Consider the following 26,695-nt stretch of genomic DNA (forward strand, 5'->3'; position numbering starts at 1 on the left):
CTCATACGTCATCCGCCCGGAGCTGCTTCTGTGTACAACTGCTGGCGCAAGCTACATTAAAGTGATTATTACGTTTTGAATATGGATATTTTTCTTACAAAAATGCATCAATTCGCTACAGAAGGCCTTTGTTCACCCCCCGGAGCCGTGTGAGACACTTTTTTTATGGATGGGCGATTTTTATTTCACTTCTTTTGGACTGATGCAATGCAACACCCGCTGAGTGCCATTAAACAGCTTGAAAGATCAAAGACCATTTTTAACATAACTCCGACTGGATTCATCTGAAAGAAGAAAGTCATGTACACCTAGGGATGCCTCGGGGGTGAGTAAAACACAGCCTAATTTTCATTTTTGGTGAACTAACCCTTTAAGTTTTGCCGCAACGCCATGTTTCCGAGTTCACCTCGAGTCTGTGACCGTCTCAAAACTTCAACCAGCCCACAACTCTGCATCTTCAGACAACGGCGAACCATTGGCTTCCCAAGACGTCACTTCGAACAACAATTGGACTTCCAGCCAATCAACAAACTTGGGAAACCCCTTTCTGCAAAGACAACAACAAGGGAACCCCCCTAAACAAACAATGCAAGTACCTCCAGATTCTAGCTGAACTGGGGCATTTAATATAAATTTTAACCTCATTGAGGAACTCAATGCGAGGGTTAATTAAATGATTGATGGTTGTTCAGGTCTAAGCAATTGCACATATTGCTATAAACTTGGGATTTTCTCTTAAACTAATTATTTCCTCACTTTCTCTCTTTCTGCAACTTGTGTGAATGCATGTGTTCATGTGTTAGATTAGTTTATATGTCTTAGATTTATCCAACAAAGCCTTATTTATATTGAAAAGAAAAGTATCTTGTGTTTTGTGCTTAAAAGTTAATGTCTTAAACTGCCTATCTTGTTACTGTGCTAATAAATAGTGTTTTCACTATACTTTGGATATTAATATCCATTGCAGAGTTGATGTTATACGGCTCATTCAATGAATCGCTGGCTGACTCAGTGATCAGCCGTAAAACAGTGATTCTCTCCAAATCCCCTATAAAATCATAAATGATACCCTTTGAGTGAAACTGACCCTTTCCCGTACACATTGTTTTTCTGAGAAACATGTATGTGAACTGAGATTGTTTCCTAAATATCTGCAAACATATTATGGTATTTTTAGACTTTAGTACAGTGAAAAAATTACATACAGCACCTTTGAATATACTTTTTTTTTTTAGAGTAATTCTAATATCTAGCAATGGGAAATTCTATTTTCGGAATGATTTCTATTTCTTTGATGATGCAGTTGACAACTCGAGTTCTGACTGTTTTGTACAATATTAAAATGTTTTAAGTTCGAATATCATTTTTGTGTGACTTTATTAGCAATAATGAAAGAGACAATGGATAATTTAGATCAGATCTTTAAAATAACAAAAAAAAAACAAGAATGTTCAAACTGTGAACTGTATGATCAAACAAGTGTATTCCATGACAAAGATTGTGTCACTGAGCATGTTTTGAATCACTTTATAATTGTTTATTCATTTCATTATGCACATTTTGTTGCCGGTATGAAACAGCAGCACGCTTGCGCATGTATTGCATTTATCTGTTAAGCAGTCAGGCAAAAAGCAGAAGGATGTGCAGCCAGACGATCATTATCACAAAATAAACACTGACAAGATAATACAACAGATTCCAATAAACTACATCAGGGAGCCTTGAAACGGTTTTATTGTACATGAGCTGAAATTGTTTTATTATTTTATTAGGTTTAGTTTTATGATGTTTGAAATTACTTTATTATGTGAGAAGACGCAGTGCGCAGTGAGACATGAAACTAACTTAATGCAGGATGTAACGATTGACTTTATTCACCAAGACTGCGTTAAAGTGATCAAAGGTGACAGTAAAGACATTTAAAATATTACATCTAATGAATTTCTAATAAATGCTGTTCCTTTGAACATTCTCTTCATCAAGGAATCCTAAAAAAAAGTATCACGGTTCTTTAAATAATATGAGTAAGTTTCAACTGGATGTTTCTTGAGCAGCAAATCAGCATATTATTATGATTTCTGAAGGATCGTGTGACACTGAAGACTGGAGTAATGCTGCTGAAAATTCAGCTTTGATCACAGGAATAAATTACATTTTAAAACATATTCAATTAGAAAACCATTATATTAAATTCTAATAATATTTCACAATATTACTGTTTTTACTGTATTTTTTCAATCAAAATGCAGCCTTGGTGACACTTTTGAAAAGAAATATATATATATATATATTTCTTATATATACACAAACACACATATGTATGTATGTACGTATGCATTTATACCACTATATTCCCTTTTCTTAAAAGACCCCATAACTAAACACACACACACACACACACACACACACAACACAGCAAACATCAATTTAAAAATACATCAGTATACGCTCTATCAGCAGCAAAACACACACACACACACACACACACACACACACGCACACACACTCGTGCGCGCACACGCGCACACACACACACACACAGGAGGCAGCAACCCTTATCTTGTCAGGCTGGCATGATGCCAGTGGTGGCTTCCCGCCTGTGCCATCAAATCAGTCCGGGTGAACGGAGACACACACACACACACTCAAATACTGCAAAACAGAGCACAGGGTGGCATCTCACAGTGTGAGACGCTACCAAACACACTAAGTCACACTGACAGGACGTGTCTTTACAGCACACACACTGTAGCTCTCAAAAGGTTATGCAACATAATACGCCTCTCTCACACACAATGCATCTTATACAATCTAACAGCCTCTGCGAAACATTACCTGATTCCTATTTTTGTCCGATTTGCCATTTTGAATTCAGTTACTGGCTTTGGAACGTGCTTTATAACTTAATTTGTGCTTTGGTTAATGTATGGTCATACAATCACATGTACAGCAAAATAAAACATTAATAAATAAAAAGTCCACTGCACCAGCTAACATATATTATCTAAGGTATCTATATTTGATTCCCGTAGCTTAGCAACAGTATTTCATAAACCAGCTGAGCAGGAAGTCTGACTAGCAGTCATTAAGGAGTGACTGTGCTGCCACATATCACTTCCCATGTTCCTCTGTTCAAGCACTAGAGCAGTGGAGATTTCTGGACTCACTCACCAGAGAGAGATTGAGTGAGAGCAAAAATGTCAAGTTGGTCATATCATAATTAATTTAAATAACTTATTTTTCCCACTAAGGTTTATTAATTAATAAACTTAGTCACATTTTTGTTCTTTTCCACCCTCTCTGAGCCGTAAATTTAAAATAACAAGTTTTTCAGATTGTCAAACACAATCTCTTTGCCCCAATTGGGGCAACCCAATTGTCTAACCAATGGATTGAGTTTGGGGCGACCCAATCACTTTGTCTAAACTATGGACTGAGTTTGGGGCGACCCAATCACTTTGTCTAACCTATGGATTGAGTTTGGGGTGACCCAATCACTTTGTCCAAGCAATGGTTTAATTTGGGGCAACCCTATCAGTTTTTCCAACTAATGGTGTAAGTTTTGGGCAACCCGATAACTTTGTCCAACCAATGGCGTGAGTTTGGAGTGACCCAATCACTTTGTCTAACCAATGGATTGAGTTTGTGGCAACCCAATCACTTTGATTAATTAATGGCTTGAGTTTGGGGTTTGGAGTGACCCAATCAATTTGTCCAACCAATGGGGTACGTTTGGTGCAAACTTTCAGTTTGTTCAACCAATAGGCTTGTTCGACTTCATGCAGCGCCACAAAGATCGGCTGCCACCTGACAAAAGCAATGCATTCTGGTTAGAAAACTTGTCTGACTTTGATTGGTGCTGCAGCCGCCTTGCGATCACGTGCCATTAAAGTACAGCGAAAGCAAAACGAGACCACTCGCCTAGGTCAGGCGCTGCAGTTGCTCAAAATTGGCGGCGAAAGCCTTGATGACGAGTTGTCTTCAAAAAGTAGTCTTCAGGGAAATAAACTTCTAGGTTAAAATATTAACACCATTGAAGAACGTTTGATGAACCCTTCTTTTTAGAGCAAAAACATTAGCAGTACAAACCTCATGCCTTCAGTAGATTTGTTCTGGTAGTTGCAGTAGAGCTGTGGAGTTCCCAGCATGGCCTCTGTGAATACGGCCAGAAAACCCAGGCTCTCTACGAACAGAACTGAGTCCAGTAGCAGATACGTCACATAGACGGCCAGCACCGTGAACACTAGCACACACTGCAGGTAATCCACAAAATGACTCCAAGACCAGAAGTAGTTCCAATCAAAGTCTAGAATTCAGAAAGAAAGAGAGTACACATTAAAAATAAAAAAGTACTACAGCTTATATTGGTTGAAAGGAGTCCAAAAGACTTTTAGGAGAACATCTGAAAGGCAGTATTCTCAAAATAGACTAATTTTTTATTTAAACATTTGATATATATATATATATTATATTTACATATTCAATTTTGATCATTTTGACTGCCAGTCTTTATCAAGTTCTTCCTTTCAACAATATATTTAAAAGAACACTGAAACATTGGACATATACAGTATGCATGAATTATTCAAAGGAATGTATTAGTAGGGATGAAGAGTTAAATCAATGTCAGATCATCAAGTTCAGACCACAGACCCTCTTAAGACAATGGTTTGCAGCCATGCTCTGACAGGATCAGCCAGCAGGGAAAAAAACTATGCTAAATGCAAACAAATAAAAAATTTATATGATCAAAAATACAGTAAAAACAGAAATATCGTGAAATATTATTACAATTTAAAATAACTGTTTACAATATACTTTAAAATGTAATTTATTCCTATGAGGCAAAGCTGAATTTTCAGCATCATTACTCCAGTCTTCAGTGTCACATGATCCGTCAGAAATCATTCTAATATGATGATTGCTGCTAAAGAAACATTTCTCATTTATTATCATTTTTAAAAACAGTTGTGCTGCTTCATATTTTTGTGGAAACTGAACAATTGACAAAACCACACAAGCTAAGAGACGTGCAGTACACATGGTTTTTCCTGACCGCAATGGGTTTTGTGCAATGAATTATTGGCTGCCGAGAGCATGAAACCGTCAAAATTTAATTTGGTACGATCTGCAGTTTCGGTACTGTGTTGGGTGACCACACATCCGGAGTGAAATCTGGGTCCTAGAGTAAAACCAGTTCTAAGACTGTAAGACCCCCTCGAATAAGTCCTTTTTCACGATCATCCAGTTCCCAGCACACAAGCCTTTCAGCAGGGATGAGTCTGACTGGATTCTGACCTAAAATAATCCACTTTCGCCAATTATTTTGGCCTCGTGTCGATGGAGGCTGAACTCGGAGAACTCATAAGCCTGTAAGTCAGCTCTCCACCCATCCGTCGGTGGACGAGAAGAGCATATCTAATCAAAGCACGCTGGGAGCTTCAACAACGGTTACTCTCATAAAGCGGCACTGGAAATGTCGAAGCAACAAAGTACAAGCGGAGGCCAAAACCGAAGCATGAGGACCTGTGGGACAAAGCTGAAAGAGAAAGAACAGAGTCCAAAGCACTGCTATGACGGGTCTAGATGGACTGGAGCGGGAAAAACACACATTCAGTGAATAAATGTAGGGCTGGATTAGGAAAACACGATTCCAGCAATTCATTGCTTGGTGCGTGAATCTCTTCGGATGCCAGCTATCCTCACAAAACCCAATCAAGAGGGGGCGGCACAGCTTAGATACAAGTGTGTTTGGGTAATCTGTTTGTTTGGGTAGAGCGTTTTACATCCAAAACTCTGCCTCAGTAACTGCAATCTTTGTTTGCTCCATTACTTGCACTGTTTGCTAAAGTCCTTTTTGAACAAAGTTTGAACAAATGTATATATGGCGATGTATATAGCACTGCCCACAAAGAGAACGCTGCCAAAATAAGCTGCTTCCTATTGATCAACATGACAAACTCTTGTGCCGAAATTCAATAAACTAGAAGTCAATGGGAAACCTCTTTGCAACCAGAAGTCCATTGAGAAGACTATTTTTCACGCCGCACAATTTTGTCATGCAAAAGTAAACGTGACTGCATCATAAACACTGTAAAATCTGACAAATAGTCGGCGCCATTAGCCTAGTGGGTAGTGCGCCGACACAGAGCCGTTGCGCTCCGGGCTTCCCAAGTTCGAGTCCTGGCTCGTGGACCTTTCCCGATCCCGCCCCCCTCTCTCCTACTTCGCTTCCGGTCACTGCTATACTGTCCTATCAAAATAAAAATGCCAAAATAAAAAAATAAAAAAAAACTGACAAATGAAATATTAGTCAGAAAAAAGATGGAATAGTTTAATCAAGCCTTTAGACAAATTGAGCAAAAACATGCAATTTTGTGCAGTTACTGATATTTACATGGCCAAAAAGTAAGATAAAATTCTGATAGTTTGTATATAAAAAATCTATGAGATCTTCATAACATAAAATGGATATAAATATCAGTTGTCACTCAATATCTCCCAATAATGTCTTAGTAAAATGATATTTAAGGGCTTAGTTATGAATTTATTTTAATAATTTAATTGAATTCATAATTATTAGTCATTAAATTAAACAAAATAATTAAATGATTACATTTAAAATGTAATTGAACTTCTTTTATATAGTTTATAAGTTTAATTTAATTCAAAATAATTGTTTTATTTGGTTTTAAATAAATAAAACAGCATTTTAATAACATTTTATTAAGTAAAAATGTAATTAAATAAATGTAATTACATTGCATTTAAAAAAAATTTTTTTTTAAACTAGATAGACAAAACATATAATGCGATGCAATACAACATGATTTATCATGATTTTTATAAAAATAATGTCTGGATAATCAAGTAAACCTAAGTAGCTTCAGTCCAGTAAGTGTCATCTTGAAGCCAAAGTTAAAGTCAAAGTTCAGGATTAATAAATAGTTATTACCCAGTTATTGTAATCAATATAATAAACACATAGTATGTTGTATAAAAGGATATACAACAAATACTGAATAAATATTTATTCTGTAACACTTTACAATAAAGTTTCCATTTGTTAACATTAGTTAACTATATTAGTTAACATAAACTAACAATTAAAATTACTTCTAAAGCATTTATTAATCGTAGTGAATTTCGAAGCGTCTGCCGCTTTCAAATCTCGAGCTCGTTACTAGGATTGATTCTGATTGGCTGTCAATGTTTGTATCGTTCATCAGCTGGAAAAAAATCGTTCTGAAAGTGATTCCAACTATATCGTTTCTCTGTGCCTTTATCGTTGTAGTTGTGGTGTGGACTCTGCTATTCTTTAATATTGAGAACGATTTTAGAACTATATCTTTATCGTTATCTTAATAGTTATCGTCCGCTGGTGTGAACAGGCCTTAACAACGAACAGTTCTATTTTGAACTAAGATTAATAAATACGGTAGCAAATGTATTGCTTAATGTTAGCTGAAGTTTGTTAACAAATGGAACCTTATTGTAAAGAGTTAAAAAAATGTTGTGCTTAATTGTCATGAAAATTGTGTCAAAAACTCCCAATGGTCTTCATTTTCGAACACTTGAATTCTTTCTTGACGGGTTTCATGAGATTGACCTGTAACGGTTTGAGATGAAACTGCGATTAAAGCAGCTGTTATCTGAGCAGTAAAATGTTATCACACTGGAGAAATCAGTCTAACAACACGAGAGCCGTTGATTTGAGGCTGGCAGACGCACCGTCGGAGGAGAACCAGGGCCAGTTTATGACATTTCAAACGGATTTATTGAAGTATTGATAATTAACGACAGTGGCATTTCAGATGACATTTTACAATCAGATCAATTCCTGTGCTTTTGTCTGCGGCGTGACAGAGAGGACAGGGAGTCTGTGTGAGACAACATCTTCTAGCTTGACAGAAAGATTATGAAAGAGCAGAAGACATTTTCCAACAGAAAACAGAGATCCCAAGAGCGTGACTTCTGTGATATTTTCACTGGAAGACTGGTCAGGACTTTAGTCAGTGTTTCAGATATAGTAGATGAACTAAGTTATCAGTAACTATAGTGTCAACATAACTGTCCATCCAACGCTTCTTTGACTTTAAAGTACCTTCTTCTGAATCAGCACTTCCTTTCAGAACTATGAGGAATTCACCAGTAGACTGAAGCGAAAAATACTGCTTTGTATGAACAGCTATGTAGTCAAATCCTGTCTTAAGTAATGGTGCCAGTTTAAGGCCAAAGCTGTGTGTTGAACAGTGGAAGACAGGGTTGGGTTGAAAGGTGCAATAGTGGCTTTTGTAAAATAAATAAATAAAATAATTTATATTTATTAAAAAAAAATTATTTAATGCCAAGCGTCCCAACCTGTGGGACGCTTGGCGCTCTTTTTTGTTGTTGTCCTTTTTCTCTATCAAATGTTTTAGTAATCATCATAAATTATATATCGTTTGAAAGCTAAGAAGCCCAAGATTCATCCTATGAAAACCATTTTAAAATCGAATATTGCTTTACCATGGAAATGGTACTTTAAAATGTTTTTAAACATTAGCGGGTTGTCTTTTACAATCAAAACTTTTTATAATCTTGACAAAAAAACATATAACTGGAAAGGTCTAAGTCTCAGGATTCCATATTTGGTGGTTATTTTGTGATAGAAGCAATATTTACAGAGAAATTTCAACATATGTGACAGAAAAATGCATTAAAAAAATTCAATGGAGTTTGGATGGCACCCGGTGGCTGTTTGTGGTATAACGCCCTAAATAACATCTCACAGAAACCTCCATTTTTTTCATATCAACTTCAAATTTGGAACATAACTTATTTAGACAGAAGGCTTCAATTTTATACCAATTTTAGAGTAAAACCTGTTGTGTAAAATATTTATTATACATAAAATAAAATGAGTACAGTGTATTTTCTTTACAATAAATGTAAACTTCTATAACTTTTTGATACTTTATTTATTTTTTTTATTCCACTTTTGCCATAATCTGCTGATTGTCTTCTTTAAAAAGAGACCAACCTTAGGTCTGTATTCCAAAGTGTTCATAAATTACAACAATTTAAGTTTGGATAGTGCACTTTCATGCCTATTTTAAAAAATGGGGGGTGACAGTAAAAGGGTTAATTACATTTTAATTTAATAAAATATTATTACAATGTTATTTTATTTTAAATAAAATTTAAATGATTAAATATTGAATTAATTTAAAAACGAATAATTATGAATGAAATTAAACTTAAAGTAAATATTATAAAGAAAATTAAATGAAATGATTACATTTTAAATATAATAATTTAATTTATTAATTGAATTAAATTTGAAAACAAATAATTATAAATACAATTAAATTCAATTAATTTTTTTTAGTAATTACATTTAATAATGAAATTAAATTTAAAATGAATAATTATAAATTAAACAAACTAAATTAAATTATTAAAGTCACAATGAAATCAAAACTGAAAATTCTTATTTTTTAATGGAATACTGTAGTGTTTATTATAAATAATTTATCCGTACACTTCATTATTTTTTTAAAATTCATGTGCCCTCGTAATCTTCAATCAAAAACGTTAGCCTCCCCTCCCCCTCAAAACGACTCATCTTCTCTTTCGGTCACGAGCTATGGCGCAAGGGCGGAGCTAGTGACGTGAGGGGTAAACGCTGGGATAAACGACAGGGGGGAAAACTGAAGCTGATGCTTCACTTTATAGCACTGACACCAGTCATGAGGGAGTACGTTACCCCTAAACATTGAAAAGATATTAGGATATTATGACAACATTACTCTTAGGACATCACAAACTAATTATTGTTTTTTTTCATGAATATGACTTAACCTGATGGAGGACACACTCAGTCATTCAGGCAGTCTGTCTCTCTCTCTCTCTCTCTTCTCTCTTGCGCGCGCTGTTTAGGCATGTTTTGTGCCATTGATCGTCCTCGTCGTCATCATCCTTAATAAATAAAACATTTATTCATGCTTGGGTGTCGGCTGTGAATCCAGTGGAGAGAAATCCCCCACAACTAACTGCAAACTGGCATTCAGATCTGCCTCCATTCTGTTTGCAACGCCCCACCTTCCAATCAATTCCCGAAGGACAAAATCAAGTCCCGCCCTCTCATTTCAGATGCCGTTTCAGTCGGATAGACGTCACAGCAGAGAAGAAAAGACAATCGCAACTTCTTTAAATGTTACATTTAATAATGTCATTATTTAATTTATAATTTAATTACATTTACAAAATAATAATTATAAATGAAACAATTTCTTACATTTTAAATCAATTAATAATTCAATTAAAATGTTTAATTAGCTTGGTTTTTAGGTTTGCATTATTAATTTTTTTTGCAAAGTATAGGTGACATCATTAAAAAAAAAAGAAAGAGGTTTCTATGTCTTCAAGTCATTACTTTATTTGTCTTCGGAATAACGTGAACTGATACATTGTGCACAATAAGATCAGGACAGTTTATTTAGAGAACTAATGGGGTCAGTTTGAACGTCATGTTGACTAAGTTCTCTCATTTCAGTTATGCATGATGTAAAAACTTCACACTTCCTCAGGTGCTACAGTCTTTGCAATGCTTTGCATCAACGTCATTATTTATTGATGTCCTATACATGTCGTCTCAGTAAGGAGCATTCACACCCTGGAGGAAAACCTGCTGAAAGAAACCACACACAGTCTCATGCTGACCATTTCACACGGTCCTTTCACAGGAAGCTGCTCGTCTTTTCAAAGGGAAGCCTTTGGCAGGATATTTATAGACTTCCTTCAAATTGTGCCAAGTGCTCTGTGTCTGTATCACGTCTGTCATGCTGCACCTTCTCCAGTCCCATGCCTTAATATAAAGAGAGCATCACTGTCTCTCGCCCCATCGCTGACTATACAGCACTTGTGTATGTAAGGAATTATGGGCCTGTAAATAGCTTTCCATGAGGCAGGCATCACTGAAGGGAACTGGATCGTCTGGAACTCACTGATAACCAGCAACACCTACAGCGGGGCTGAGACGCAACGGGACGGCCATGAGACAGCAACACACGGCAGACGCTCCGAGACGCCAGCGCTCGACTCATACAACTATTGTGACGTGACGGACTTTCAAGAGAAACACTGAGGGATATTCAACATGGAATGCTGATATTGAATAGAAACTTGATTGTATCCATTGGGAACTAACTGGATCAAAGAGGTGTGATTAAGGGTGCTTTCACACCTGTAGATCGATTGCTTTGCTTTCACACCGCAAAGTTTCTAAACGGACCAAATTTGCTAATACAAGTCACGCGCGAGTAAACTGTTCTCTCATTGGTCAAAGTTCCACGGTTTATTTTCTGGGATTCCACTTAGATTGCTGTCACGGCTGTCATCCGTCAGGGTGGAACGACAACAGCTTCGCGGGCTTATTGTTGTTGTTTTTTGTAGCTGTGGTTATATTAATTTATCATTTTGAGTCCAGAATTCATCGGGAAAACATTTTTAAAATGCACTTACTAGGAAGAAGAACAATAAGACGCCATTATAAAATGAAAAAGTGCGTTTTGATTTTGAATGGCGAAGACATGCTCACACATTCACAGGTTCATTTTGAAGTATTAGCAAAACAACAAAGCTAATGCTTTTCACGGAACTTACGTAATTACCCATTATAAATTGTAATATAGCCTGGTTCGTTGGTCCATTGGATCGGATTGCTTTCTCACTACAACCGAACCGCTTCAGAGTTCGTTTTCAATCGAGGCGAGACCACCTCGTTCAGGCGATCTCGGACCGATTGTTTTGCCGTAGATCCGAACCTGGTGCGTTTCCCCCCTTAGCTCGGTTCGTTTGGGCATATGTAAACACGGCAATCGCGCTCGGATCCGTTCCGTGAAAAGCACTAGCTTTGTCGTTTTGCTAATACTTCAAAATGAACCTGTGAATGTCTGTGGGTGAGCACGTCTTCGCCACTCAAAAATCAAAGCGCACCTTATCATTTTATAATGCCGTATTGCTGCTCTTCATAGTAGGTGCATTTTAACAATGTTTTCCCGACGAATCCCGGACTCCTGCTCAAAATGATGAATTAATAAATTAATATAACGACAGCTACAAAAACCCAACAATAAGTCAAGTCAAGTCACCTTTATTTATATAGCACTTTTAACAATACAGATTGTGTCAAAGCAACTGTACAGCATTAATTAGGAAAATAGTGTGTCAATAATGCAAAGTGACAATAGTAAACACTCAATTTTCAGTTAAAGGCAGTTCATCATTGAATTCAGTGATGTCATCATCCAGCTCAGCTCAGTTTAAATAGTATCTTTGCAATCATGTCAACGATATCGCTGGAAATTAAGTGTCCCCAACTAAGCAAGCCAGAGGCGACAGCGGCAAGGAACCAAAACACCATCGGTCACAGAATGGAGAAAAAAACCTTGGGAGAAACCAGGCTCAGTCGGGGGGCCAGTTCTCCTCTGACCAGACAAAACCAGCAGTTCAGTTCCAGGCTGCAGCAAAATCACATTGTGCAGAGGATAGGCTTGCCGCGATAGACAGTGCTGACAGTGATACGCCACGACGGTGGTTAAGCCGCAACACCGGTTACGTCACTTGCCCACCGCGGCACCGACCCCCACCGTCGTTTAGATTTTTTTATAGTAATAAAAATCATTTAGTTCAGTAAAAGAACAGACACTACAATTAAAAACTGAACGCAGCTGCTCAATGCAGCATGCCGAACGTCGCATCACAGATCAGATTTCATTTCTCCAGTGAGGAGAGTGAGTCGAGCTGACGGACAAGAAGAGTGAGGCAAGACAGACAAGACGATCGCGGATGATTTAGTTACGAAACGAGATGCAAAAGCGCCTGTTTGGCAATATTTTGGATTTTGAAAAGCCTGTTGACTTTTGCCGTTTATCTAAGGTGATTTTGGAAGTTTTTTTTTAAACATTTGTTTCTTATTTAATTGATTCCACATTGTTCGCTGATTTTTACTTTATTTGAACTTGGTGTCATTTATTTTTACATCAAGGTGTATGCAGCGCCTCCAAGTTTTCTTACTCGTTTTGCTAATAAACTTTTTACGTTTCTTATTTATTTTGTGATATATATTACATGTTTACTTAGGTATACAAAACTGGAAATAGGCTATTTAAACTTTATGCAAGTAATTTGTTATTTTATATTAGGCATAGCCTGCCCTATATCATGGTGTATTTTTTTTATTTGTTTTGTTAATAAAAGTTCTATGTTTTATATATAGGCTAAAGTGAGTTTGACGTTGTATTTTGTTGTTGCATTCAAGCAATTGACGCCGAACTGCCTCTAAATGTGCAAGGTGCTTTTAAGCTATTTAAAAGCGAAGGAAAGCGAGGAAAAGAGGGGAAATTCAAACGAACTAAAAACGAACAATTGCTTTACGCCGAATTGCGCTATTTGAAAGTGAAAGTAAAATGCGCACGCAGCTTTTACAAGCTATTTAAAAGCGAAGGAAAGTGAGGAAAAGAGGGAACGCCCCCGTGGTGATACCGGTATTACCGGTGTTGTCACACGTCGATTAACCGGTGGGAAAATTTCCTCACTGTCACAACCCTAGCAGAGGACTCAACTGGTCCGGCGAAGCTGTTGTCGTTCCATCCTGACGGATGACAGCCGTGACTGCGAGCTAAGTGAAATACCTGAAAATAAACCGTGGAACTTTGACCAATCAGAGTACAGTTTACTCGCACGTTACTTGTATTAACAATTTTGGTCCGTTTAGAAACTTTGCCGTGTGAAAGCAAACCGCACCAAAAATAAAAAGCAACATTGTAATAATTTTAAATCCCCGTTTCAGAAAAAAGCAATCAATCTACAGGTGTGAAAGCACCCTAAAACTCTATTCTGATTTCACGTTGAGGCCACAAGCTCTGCTAAACAATTTAGGAAGGGTAATAGAAATGTATTTGACTGCAAATTGGCATGACGTAAAAAGTATTTGTATATTTGTATTTTTTTTTTTACAAATATTTAGAATTATTGTCTCATAAATAACTTTCATACATTTTTGGGAGTTGAACCGCAGGACATTTTACCACCAAACAACATTTTTTAAATCATTAAAACAATTTTTTGCTTTTATTGTTGTGTATATTTGAATTATTATTTGAATTCCTTTTTATGAAAAGCACTTTGAATTACCATTGTGTATGAAATGTGCAGTATAAATAAGCTTGCCTTGCCATTTTACCACCTAACAACATGACAATTTATGACTTGAACTAACTTTAATAGAACATTTATAAGAATTTTATTTATAAATTGATTTGCTTTTTACAAACATCATTACTCTTTTATAAATATTGTTAAGGTTTTGAGAAGTCGAACCACATGAGGTTTTACAAATGAAATGCATAACATTTGCCTGAACTAATTTCAGATTTATTATTATTATTTTTTTTTTACAAATGAGATGATTTTTTTATTTTATAAACATCATTACATTACGGAGTCAAACAACATGATATTTTACAAGCAGACATCACATTTTATACTATGAACCAACTTTGCCTGAAGTAATAACAGCAATATCAGCAGTAATATCAGTTCACACATCATGTATTACTATTTCATAAATATCAAGTTTTTGGGGAGTCAAGGGGAGACATTTTACAAACAAACAAATCTGAATGATTTTTTTTTACTAATATCTTGAATTTTTAATTTTAATAAATATCTTTACATTTTTGAGAAGTTGATCCACATGACATTTTTTTTTTTTTTTACAAATATCATGTATTATCATGTATTTCATGTATATTTGAGGAGTCAAACCACATGACATTTTACATCTGAACAAAATGACATTTTATAATTTTAACTAATTTAGCCTGAACTAATTTCAGAATTTTTTACAAATATCATTTTCTTATTTTATAAATATGACTACGTTTTTGAGGAGTTGAACCACATGACATTTTACAACCCAACAACATCACTTTTTACAATATGAAGTAATCATGCTTTGCCCTTATCATCAGTTTTGTTTTGTTTTCAAACTATATCATGTATTCATCAAGTATTACAATCATGCATAATCATATTTCATAAATGCTACATTTGGGGGGAGTTGAAATGCATGACATTTTAGTAACATTACCTGAACCAATATGAGCTTTTCATTTTTACGTCACAAATTACTATTTCACACTGACATTTTACAACATAACCTTTGCCTTGTCATAAAAAGGTCAAATTATCTCATATTTTAAGAGATTTATTGACCTTGACACACAGTCATGACACTCCGCTTCTTCTTTCTTCTTCGTAGAAGGATTGTGTTTAAGTCAATGGATGCATGAATTGCATTTTAATGCATTAAAAAAAAGATCAAGAAAAAACAAAAAAAAGAGTGTGCGCTTTTTTTTTTGCCTGTTGTAGGTGTAATGCTGCAAATAATAAGAATCTCTGAATGCACTGAAAGCGATGTGCACGCACGCACACACAGATGCAGTACTGTGTGTGTGTGTGTGTGTTTGTGCAGAGGGCTCAGGTAAAGGGTTGTGTAGCGCTGGAGGCTGTGCGTGTGGAAAGGGCCGGATCAAAGCAGCAGTTGTGCGTGTGTCACACTGTATGGTGTGTATTGAGCGTCGTGGCACTGCTTTACCCTGCTGTGCATGTGCGTATCGCTGCTGCCAGCGGGGCAGTGTGTGGGAACAGACTGCCACGGCTTTTAAACAGCAACCCCACCAAGCTCGTTCTCTTTTTCAGCTCACACCCACAGTCCTAACTGCAAAACACAGATACTACACCACAAACAGAGCAGAGCGCTGGAAATATACTGTAACATTCCTGCCACTGATTTCAGTGTATTCTTGGGCAAGCTGGCCAAATATACAAAGCTTTAGTGCAACTAAACAGCCATACCTTAGACACTTTTTACAAGCAAAATTAAGCTAAATGACTGGGTGTTGTCCGGGACATTGCTATACAGATGTTAGGATGCTGCAGTTTGGCTGCTGAGGTGTTTTGAGTGCTTTTGCCATGCTGCTATCAGAGGCTGCTTATAAGAACAAGTCACATACAAGTCTCTATGATATTCTGGTCTCTATATACAGCTCAGGTTGCACCTTCAAATGTAAGTCTGTGAGATTTGCTCATTTTCTGCAGATATTTTGAGCAGGTTATTGAATATATGGTAATGGCACACATCTTCCCAAGAAGTCATGCAATTTGATATATGTGACCCTGGGGCACAAAACCAGTCTTAAGTCGCTGGGGTATATTTGTAGCAATTGCCAAAAATACATTGTATGGGTCAAAATAATAGATTTTTCTTTTATGCCAAAAATCATTAGGAGATTAAGTAAAAATCATGTTCCATGAAGATATTTTGTAATTTTCCTACTGTAAATATATTAAAACTTAATCTTTGATTAGTGATATGCATTGCAAAGAACTTAATTTGGACAACTTTAAAGGCGATTTTCTCAATATTTAGATTTTTTTGCACCCTCAGATTCCAGATTTTCAAATAGTTGTATCTCGGCCAAATATTGTCCAATCAAACCATACATCAATGAAAAGCTTATTTATTCAGCTTTCAGATGATCTATAAATCTCAATTTCGAAAAATTGACTCTTATGACTGGTTTTGTGGTCCAGGGTCACATATTATTCATCTTGACAGCACAAACATTGTGAAATTTTAATACTTGTTCAAATGTCTAACTCTAGGTTTGGGCTTTTTAAAAAGTAATACTTTTATTTAGCAAGTATGCATGAAAATAATCAAAAGTGACAGTAAAGCCATTTATAATGTTATAAAAGATTTCTATTTCGAGTAGATTTTTGATCCAAAAATCCTGAGAAAATGTAATCACATGCATATTACTAGCATATTGGTTGTTTATTAGTACTTATAAAGCACAATGCCTTATTCTACATGACCAAATTTTAGATCCCTTAACTTTACCCAATACCTAAACTCAACAACTTCCTTACTATTAATAAGCAGCAATTTAAAAGTTTATTGAAGCAAAAGTAATAGATATTCATTTTTTACTCTAAATGTTTTGTTTTTTTTACAGTGTAGACTGATTTCAGAAGATCATGTGACACTGACTGGAGTAATGATGCTGAAAATTCAGCTTTGCATCACAGAAATAAATTACATTTGACAATATATTAAAACAGAAAACAGTTATTTTAAATTATAATAATTCTTCACAATATTACTGTTTTTTTTTACTGTATTTTTAATCAAATAAATGCAGCCTGGTGAGAATAAGAGACCCAAACTTTTACACAATACTGTATATTGTTCACCAATCACCCTTACAGAAATGATGGCACAGGAATATTCATATAAGCACAAACACAAACTATTTCCAAACAGAACAAATAACCTCTTTTCCTCTAAAAGCTCTATTTTCCTCAGGGTCTGTCCCTCTTTTTGTTCTGTTTCACTCTGTCCGTTTATAAATAGACGGCGTTCAGGCCAGGCGCCGGGAATGATTGACGTGAAACAGAGTGGCACTATTTGTTGCCCGTTCCTTCTTTCAGCAGAGCTTCAGCCCACATACCAAGAGATATCCGTCAGTCCCTTACTCTAATTACAGCTAAGTGAAATAGAAAGACGTGCCAGTTGGGTTCTGAAGGGCCTGAGGCTGGTCCTCATCCAGATCCACACAATCTGTTCAGTCGCAGCTCTGTCCAGTACGGACTGCCGCTCAATCTGCAGAGCTGTGGACTGACTGTAGTGAACAGCTAAGATGCTATCGGCCTGTAAACGCCGGACTGAATTCACACGCCAAATCAGGAAACAAGCACTTTGTCTTGATGTGACAGCGTTTGCAGATCAATACAGCAATTTTCTCATGCTTTGCGCTGTGAAGATGTTTTGATAATTTGACAGCATTAATAATACCTCGAATAGCTTTCACGATTTATTTGATGAGTGTACAATATTAGTTAAAATATGGTAAGAAGTCTATTTTTTACCATATGTTAGGCATGAAAATATTCTGATCTGCATTTATGACTTCATTCTTTGAGTTGTGAATATTTGTTTTTATCAGATTTTGTCAGCATTATTGTTACCAGCAACAACAACAATAATAACTATTATTAAACATTTGACATTTAATAACCAGGCATTGTTAATGTACAACATTTTATATTAATATTTCATTATATTAATATGGTAAAACTTTATTTTACAGTGCCCTTGTTACATGTAATTACTATCATAATAACATTAAATTATATGGTAACACTTTATTATAGGAACCAATTCTGGACTAGGTTTTCATTAAGGCTATCTCAATATTTTGGTGCATTGAGCTTGTCTTCTACTCCGATGAGTCCCTCCATCCCTGCCGCTGAAAAACAGCCCCACAGCATGAGGCTGCTACCAGCACACTTTACTTTTGGGATGGTGCTCTGCAGGTGATGAGCAGAGCTGGTTTCCTTCAAACATGATGCTTGGAACTAAGGTTCATCAGACCAGAGAATCTTGTTTCTCACAGTCTGATGGTCTTTTAGGTGCTTTTTTGCAAATTCTAAGTGTGTTTTCATGCGTCTTCAACATCTTTTGATGATCCTGGATCAACATTATTGTCCGAAAATATAGACTTAACCCAATCCCTACCCCTAAACCTAACCCTACCCATAATTTATTCCTAAAATCAGTGGGAAATGATAGCTGATTAACAAGGGTGTAGAAGCACCTAACCCTGATTGTAAGCCTAAAACAGATATTTCCAGAAAAGTTATCCCTCAATTCTGATTGGTTGATTGGAATGTTGTTCCAGGATCAACAAGGATGTTGATCCAGGAACATGTTGTACTTGGTGAAATCACGCTCACTGTGCCTTTCCAAATCATACCCATTCAATTGAATTTGCCACAGGTTAACTTCACTTGAAGTGTAGTAACATCTATAAGCAATATGAATGCTCCGGAGCTAAATTGCCAAATGTCCCAGATAAGGGTATGAATACTTATGCAATGTAATCATGTGAAGTGTTTTGCTTTACCAATATGGTGTATGGAGTGTAGATTGATGTGGAAAAAAAGAATTTTTTTGCAACAACACTGAAAATTTAGCTCAGGTGCCTCCCATTTGTCTTGATCATTGCTGAGATGTTTGTTCACCTTGATTGGAGTCCACCTGTGGTAAATTAAATTGATAGGACATGATTTGAAAAGGCACACACCTCTCTATAAAAGGCCTCGCAGCTGATGATGCATATCAGAGTGAAAACCAAGCCATGGGTTCAGAGGAACTGCCTGCAGAGCTCAGAGACAGGATTGTATCCCTGTCTTGAACCCTATTGAACATCTCTGGAGCAGCAGATCTCTTAGAAGTGGTGAACGCCTCACTTCTTTCTGGGACTTTTCCAAACTCCCTGAAAACTGCAGTTGTTAAGCCCCTTCTGAAAAAGAGAAATCTTGATAATACCTTATTGAGCAACTATAGACCAATATCAAATCTTCCTTTTATAGGCAAGATTATTGAAAAGGTAGTTTTTAAATCAGCTGAACAACTACTTAAACTCAAATGTATACCTGGACAATTTTCAATCTGGTTTCCGACTGCACCACAGCACGGAGACAGTGCTCTATAGAGTAAATAAATGATATTCACTTTAATTCTGATTCTGGCAAAATATCAGTGATGGTACTACTAGATCTCAGTGCTGCGTTTGACACTGTTGATCATAACATACTTCTAGAGAGACTGGAAAACTGGGTCGGGCTTTCTGGGATGGTACTCAAATGGTTCAGGTCATATTTAGAAGGGAGAGGTTATTATGTGAGTATAGGAGAGCACAAGTCTAAGCGGACGTCCATGACATGCGGAGTCCCACAAGGCTCAATTCTTGCACCACTATTGTTTAGCCTGCCTGTATATGCTCCCACTAAGTCAAATAATGAGAAAGAAACAAATTATCCATCACAGCTATGCAGATGACACCCAGATTTACCTAGCCTTACCACCAAATGACTACAGAATAGCAGAAAATCCCCCAATCCAGGTGTGCAAAGCTTGTTGCGTCAAACCCAAAAAGACTCAAGGCTGTAATTGCTGCCTAGTGCTTCAACTAAGTATTGAGTCTAAATACTTATGTAAATGTGGTATTTCAGTTTTGTCTTTTTATGAATATATATATATTGTTATGCAATTATGACTTGCCGTAATTGTGCACTGTAGTTTAAAGAAAATTAATTTGATGTTATTAAAAGGAAAGCAGTTTGTACTTAAGTGTCTATTGCATAAACGTCATCAAAATCACAGTTCTTCTTATTATGTATGTTGTTAGTTTTTACCATTTCGCTGCATATCCCGATAAACAGAACTGGATAATAAACGTTTATGTTACTTTCAGCAGAGACTACAGTGGATTGTTGGAAAAAATGGACAGTCAGCAAATTTTGGTCCATGTACAGTCAGGCAGAGCGAGCATTTTTTGGGAATTTTAAGGGAAAACACATTTATTTGAAACATCCGGTTCTCTGATAGCAGTGACTGGATGCTAATTGAAGCGGTTGCGGTGTCCTGTAGGGATAATGCAGCGGAGCAAGACTGTGTGTGGGAGTGCCACCCATTTACGTCCATTACTGCACAATCACCAGGACCCCAGCAGTCTGCCCTACATCAAACATATTTAGAAATCTCTGCCAGAGCCCGGACTGAATTACAGCCAATCAGTCGCGAACAACCGCCCCCTGCTTCAAGTCTGAACGACGGACATCACCAGGATGACAAATATGGACAGATAAATTGAGATCTGAATGCACTGGATAAAAACTCTGACTTATCAAGTGCTCGGATATCATATCAGTTCTGCCCTCAACCAGCAAACTGCCCATTCCTGCTTGCCCTTTGACCTCTGGATGGATCGGAGCACACCTCCATTATTCAGTTCCACTGGATCAATGAGCTTGCGAGCAAAGCAGCAATTAGCAAACACCTCTCAGCCTGAGTGCTGAACACACTTCTAATGATGTGTGTGAGGGGCCGCGGGGCATACGTGATCAATACAGCCAGCCATGTGACACAGAGAGAGAGAAAACAACAAATCTGCTTTTCCATCAGCTGCCAGTTACAGCTAGACGAAAAAAAAAAAAAAAAGTACTATAGCCTCCGTACTCTCGCTGATTTAAACTCACTAGGCACAAATAATATTGCAACAAAATTGTTTTTGTAAACAAATTTTTTTTATACTACGATGAAAATAAAAATAAATAAATTAGACAAACACTTAAACTTGAATGGAAATGTTGCCTTGGCAAACTAACTGAAATAAAATGAGAACTAAAATTACTAAAACTAAAACAGAAAAAAACATTATACTCTCTATCTCTCTCTCTATAGATATATATAAAATCCCAACACAAAAGCACATGAAATTACTGAAACTAAAGTTAAAATGAAAGCTGAAAATATTAAATTAAATGATAATTCAAAATTTTTATAAATACTATAATAGCATACAAATACTGAAAAAAACACTGGTAAAGCTAGTTATAAAACACATACTAGCTTTGTGAACTGCACTGTAACACACTAAGTATTACATACACATACTTAATACATGCATTCAGAAAGTATTCTAACTACTACCATTTATTGTTACATATGCTGAAGTCTTATGCTAAAATGCTTACAATAATTCTTATAATTTAAAAAAAATGTTTTGCATTAAATGATTAATGTAATTTTTTTATTAAAACAGAATATATTTAATTTTCCTTCTTTTTCATGAAATATGTAACATTATTACAAATCTGATTTTTGATTTGCCATTATGTGGTATAGAGATAGACTGATGTGAAAAAGGGTCTAAAAAACATTTTAGCATAAAGGCTGCAACACAGAATGTGAATAAAATGCACATTTGGTCTGAATACACTGTATATTTCAGGGCATACCGTGTCCAGTCTAATTCAGTAATTGATTTCGTATTGATCTGCAGTACACTTGATCTGTATTGATCTGCAATCCCTCTTGGAGTAACCCGAGGTTCAGTATCTTGAACAAATGGTGAGATAAGGGGTCGCCCCTTGCAGGATTCAAACCTACAACATTTTGGCTACTAAAAACCCTATCGTATACCACCAGAACACTTATATTTGGCACATGTTGGATGGGAACATTATTATTTTTTTAATCTGGATGTTGGTTGCTACTCACTACCATTATATGGACAAGCATGAACAGGACATTTTTCAAAATTACCCCACAAAAAGAAGAAAAAAAAAGTTCATACAGCATTTAAAACCACGTCAGGGCGAGTAAATAATGACTGAATTTTCATTTTTGAGTGAACTACCTCTTTAAAAGCATTTAAATTAATAAATTACTATTGATATATTGAAACAATCTACATCTAATCTAGATTAAAATGCGGATAATTGCATAAAATCAAGAAATCAAACTTAAATCCATAACGCATAATAACTATGGTTTTTACTGAATACATTTTGGAATCTCAAAAACCAATCAACTTAATATATCAATATTTTAGGTTTCTGTCAATAAATAAATAAAACAAAATCTAAAATATTCTATAGCCAAAAAGCATGAGAACCACTGGTCTAAACTGGTTTAAAATCCAACAAAATCCTTTGATTTCCATATTCATTTTGAACAATTATATTGTCATATGTGACCCTGGAGCACAAAACCAGTCTTAAAGGGATAGTTCACCCAAAAATGAAAATTCTGTCATCATTTACTCACCCTCAAATAGTTTCAAACCTGTATGAATGTCTTTGTTCTGCAGAACACAAAGGGAGATATTCTGAAGAATGTGGGAAACAGAGCAGTTCTGGGGCACCATTGACTTCCGTAGTATTTTTTTCTCCTACTATGGAAGTCAATGGTGCCCCAAAACAGCCTGGTTACAAACTTTCTTCAAAATATCTCCCTTTCTGTTCGGAAGAACAAAGAAATTTATACGGGTTTGGAACTACTTGGGGGTGAGTAAATGATGACAGAATTTTCATTTTTGGGTGAACTATCCCTTTAAGTCGCTGGGGTATATTTGTAGCAATAGCCAAAAATACATTGTATGGGTCAAAATTATAGATTTTTCTTTTATGCCAGAAATTATGAGGATATTAAGTAAAGATCATGTTCCATGAAGATATTTTGTAAATTTCCTTCCGTAAATATATCAAAACTTAATTTTGGATTAGTAATATGCATTGCTAAGAACTTCATTTGGACAACTTTAAAGGTGATTTTCTCAATATTTTGATTTTTTTTGCACCCTCAGATTCCAGATTTTCAAATAGTTGTATCTCGGCCAAATATTGTCCTAACAAACCATACATCAATGGAGAGCTTATTTATTCAGCTTTCAGATGATCTATAAATCTCAATTTTGAAAAATTGACACTTAAGGCTGGTTTTGTGGTCCAGGGTCACATATTTCAAAGAGTAATTTACTGACTTAACATGATAAACAGACATTAGCCCTAAAAGAATAGTTCACCCAAATCTCATAACTGCTTTAAGTTTGTACGGAAAGGAGCAGCGTACTTTCATTTTCTGGTCAAACTCTATTGAAGTATGGGAGTTCAAGGTTAAATGACTGATCCTAAAACTGGACTGAAGACCTTCACATTTGCTCCAGTGAGAGGAGACTGCATTCACAGCAGCTGCCCGACAACCACCGGACCTCAACGAGACACAAGCGCATCTTAAATAGCAACTCCAGCACATGTGCTGCGAACACCTGACATCTGGCATCCGCTCAAAGAAAGACCCTGACCATGTGACTGTATCACGCACTGTAATTCAATAGTCTGTAAACTATAGAACCAGTTGATTCCTTAATCTGGGAATAAAAGAATGCTGATAAACTTCCGTCTGCAGCTCCACACACACACACTCAATTAGACAAAGAGGCTGTAAAGAGTCCTAAAGTTTGTCACCTGTGAAGGAGCATCAGTACATACCCAGAAAGAGCCTCTTAGGAACTTTGATTTCTTCATCCTTACTGTCTGTTGCTTCAGACAAATAAGACAAATAAACAAAAAATAAGAACAGGGAGATTGCATCGCTCCATCTTCACGAGGACACAAAAAGCCCTGAAGGGATGAAACTCGTGAAAACATGTGCAGGTCATATTTCACCCCAAAATCAGCTGAAAAGGAACTATTTTTCATAAAGAAAAGGAAAAACCTACTTTTGTTGGACCATTATGATACGTGACATTATTTTCATGATAATTAGTTTCATTTTTCTTAAGCAAAACATTCTGTAATTTTTTCATGCCAATTTTTTCAACTATGAACCAGATACGCTACAAGTTTGGAGTTTTTTCAAGTTTTATTTCTTAAAAAAAATACAGTAAACACTGTAACATTGTAAAATATGATTTTAAAAAAAAAACGCCTGTTTTCGATTTCAATACATTTTAAAATTTCATTTTACATGGACACGTGATCCTTCAGAAATCATTCTGTTATTTTTATTATAAAATCATACTTAACCCAGACCTTTGAATGGCCGTGTATCACGGTTTGCGCAAAAATATTTAGCAAAACTGTTTTCAACTGTGATAATAATGTTTCTTGGATCGTGTGACACTGAAGACTGCAGTAATGATGCTGAAAATTCAGCTTTGCATCACAGGAATCAATTACATTTTGAAACTTATTCAAACGGAGCACAGTTATTTTAAATTGTAATAATATTTCACAATATTACTGTGCTTACTGAATCAAATAAATGCAGCCTTGGCAACTATGAAAGACTTCTGTTCTGTCAAAAGTTATATCTGACGGTCATTCATTTTTATGTGCAAGATCATGAGATCATAGGAACCTTAAGACTTGAATTTCAATGTTGGTTTGGATCTTGCTTCAATTCATTTTACAGTTGTTTCCTTGCTTCATCTGGTAATTCTGAACATTCTCCATCTGTCGAGAAGCCACTGGAGAGTTTGCAAGTGGCATGATGTGAAGCTAGCTCTGTTTGTGTCGTGATCAAAACGGCTCCGGCTGTCAAACTGTTGTCTTAACATCAGTGACATGATCTAAAGACAACAGTCAACCCATAAAGACACACTTGGGTACGGCTTTACACTAATAGATAAAACCTGATTAAACAGGACGTCCTGTGCAAACAGACGAGTGAGAGACTATTAGCTCTAACAAATGTGTCCAGGGAGTGTTTCTAAATAAGCATATTCTTCATTCAGCAGTATGTATACTTAGAAACACTAGACTGAAGCATTACTTACTATATACTGCATCACATATTATTCTTAAAAATGAGTACACTGTACACAATACATGCAAAGTTCAGTGCTCTGGCTCAGTTTGAGAGAACAAACTCATCTTTTGTTAACTTTGTACCACACCCCAACTATAAATAAAGCCGAGATGTTCACCAAGCAGCCAGCCGTTCAAAGTTCATCCACTTCAGAGGCCCTTCTTGTGTGATAATCTCATGAGACATGCTCAAAGAAAGACCCTGACCATGTGACTGTATCACGCACTGTACTTCAATAGTCTGTAAACTATAGAACCAGTTGATTCCTTAATCTGGGAATAAAAGAATGCTGATAAACTTCCGTCTGCAGCTCCACACACACACACACTCAATTAGACAAAGAGGCTGTAAAGAGTCCTAAAGTTTGTCACCTGTGAAGGAGCGGCGTTTGGTGTTGAGTTCGGTGGCCATGCGGATGCTGGTGCACAGGTTCAGCATGATTAACATCGTGATGATCATGATTATACTCTGCCAAAGCAGCGGAGTCTCAAAGTAACGTCCAAACCTGAAAAAAGAATTCAAACATGCATGTATATATTTAAGTTACATTTATACATAATATAAATTATATGAATATAAATATATACATGTAAATATTTTCAAAATATATGCTGTATGTGTGTGAATTTACTTATATATGCATGATAAATATACACAGTACACGCACATATAAGCAAAACTTATATTTTGGATGCGATTAATTGATTTGACAGCACTGAAACACACATTATAGTGGATTATGCCAGATCAGTGGATTGCGTGCCATGTGTTTATATCGTTCCTTCATTTAGCTGTCTTGCAGCAGGTGTAGTGTCTCCAGACATGATGGTGGAGATATGAGAACTCACCTAAACAGTATTCTTAATATGTTGGCAACCAGCAGCACCAGGCACACATATGTGGAGAATCCCTCAGCACTCTGGGTCCTGCGGATGTCCCTGTACTGAGGGATGTATGGCACAACCCCTCCAAATATGATGGCAACAGATGCGATCCAAGACACCGCTTGATGAGCAACATACATGATCTGATCCATAATCACTTCATCCATCTTTGAGTGATGTAGCTGTCCTTTATCATTAAAACCAACTGAATGCAATGACTAGCCCACTAATGTAAATACACATAAACTACTATTACTATATAAATTACTATTTTGTGCACATTTTAAAATGTAATTTCTTGCCGATTACTGGATGCATATTCTAAACAACAGCAGTAAATGTACTTTCATTGTCCCAGTCAACATCCACTGATTCATTAGATCTAATTCATTCAAGTGACTCCCCTTTCCAGCAAAGGAGTACTTGCTAAATCGATGGGAACGGATCCTCAGCGTGGGTCCACGTTAGACGACGTGTATCTCCTGTCTTGCAGAGATCAACAGAGCGCTGTAAAACATTTTAAAGCCACTGTGATCCTCTC

General features: G+C 36.3%; 1 protein-coding gene across 1 annotated transcript; it reads right to left on the reverse strand.

Annotated features, from left to right (window-relative positions):
- Window positions 1-3,921: 3,921 nt before the first annotated feature.
- Window positions 3,922-26,695, reverse strand: LOC107563924 (PQ-loop repeat-containing protein 1-like). Its single transcript, XM_016248911.1, has 5 exons — window positions 26,119-26,695; window positions 25,642-25,775; window positions 23,950-24,000; window positions 4,090-4,306; window positions 3,922-3,979 (listed from the first exon to the last, which is right to left on the reverse strand). Exons 1-5 carry the CDS (start codon window positions 26,319-26,321, stop codon window positions 3,922-3,924), a joined length of 663 nt encoding a protein of 220 aa, XP_016104397.1. The 5' UTR covers window positions 26,322-26,695.

The sequence above is a fragment of the Sinocyclocheilus grahami genome, unplaced genomic scaffold, assembly GCF_001515645.1.
Source record: "Sinocyclocheilus grahami isolate Dianchi unplaced genomic scaffold, SAMN03320097.WGS_v1.1 scaffold898.1, whole genome shotgun sequence".
Taxonomy (NCBI): Eukaryota; Metazoa; Chordata; class Actinopteri; order Cypriniformes; family Cyprinidae; genus Sinocyclocheilus; species Sinocyclocheilus grahami.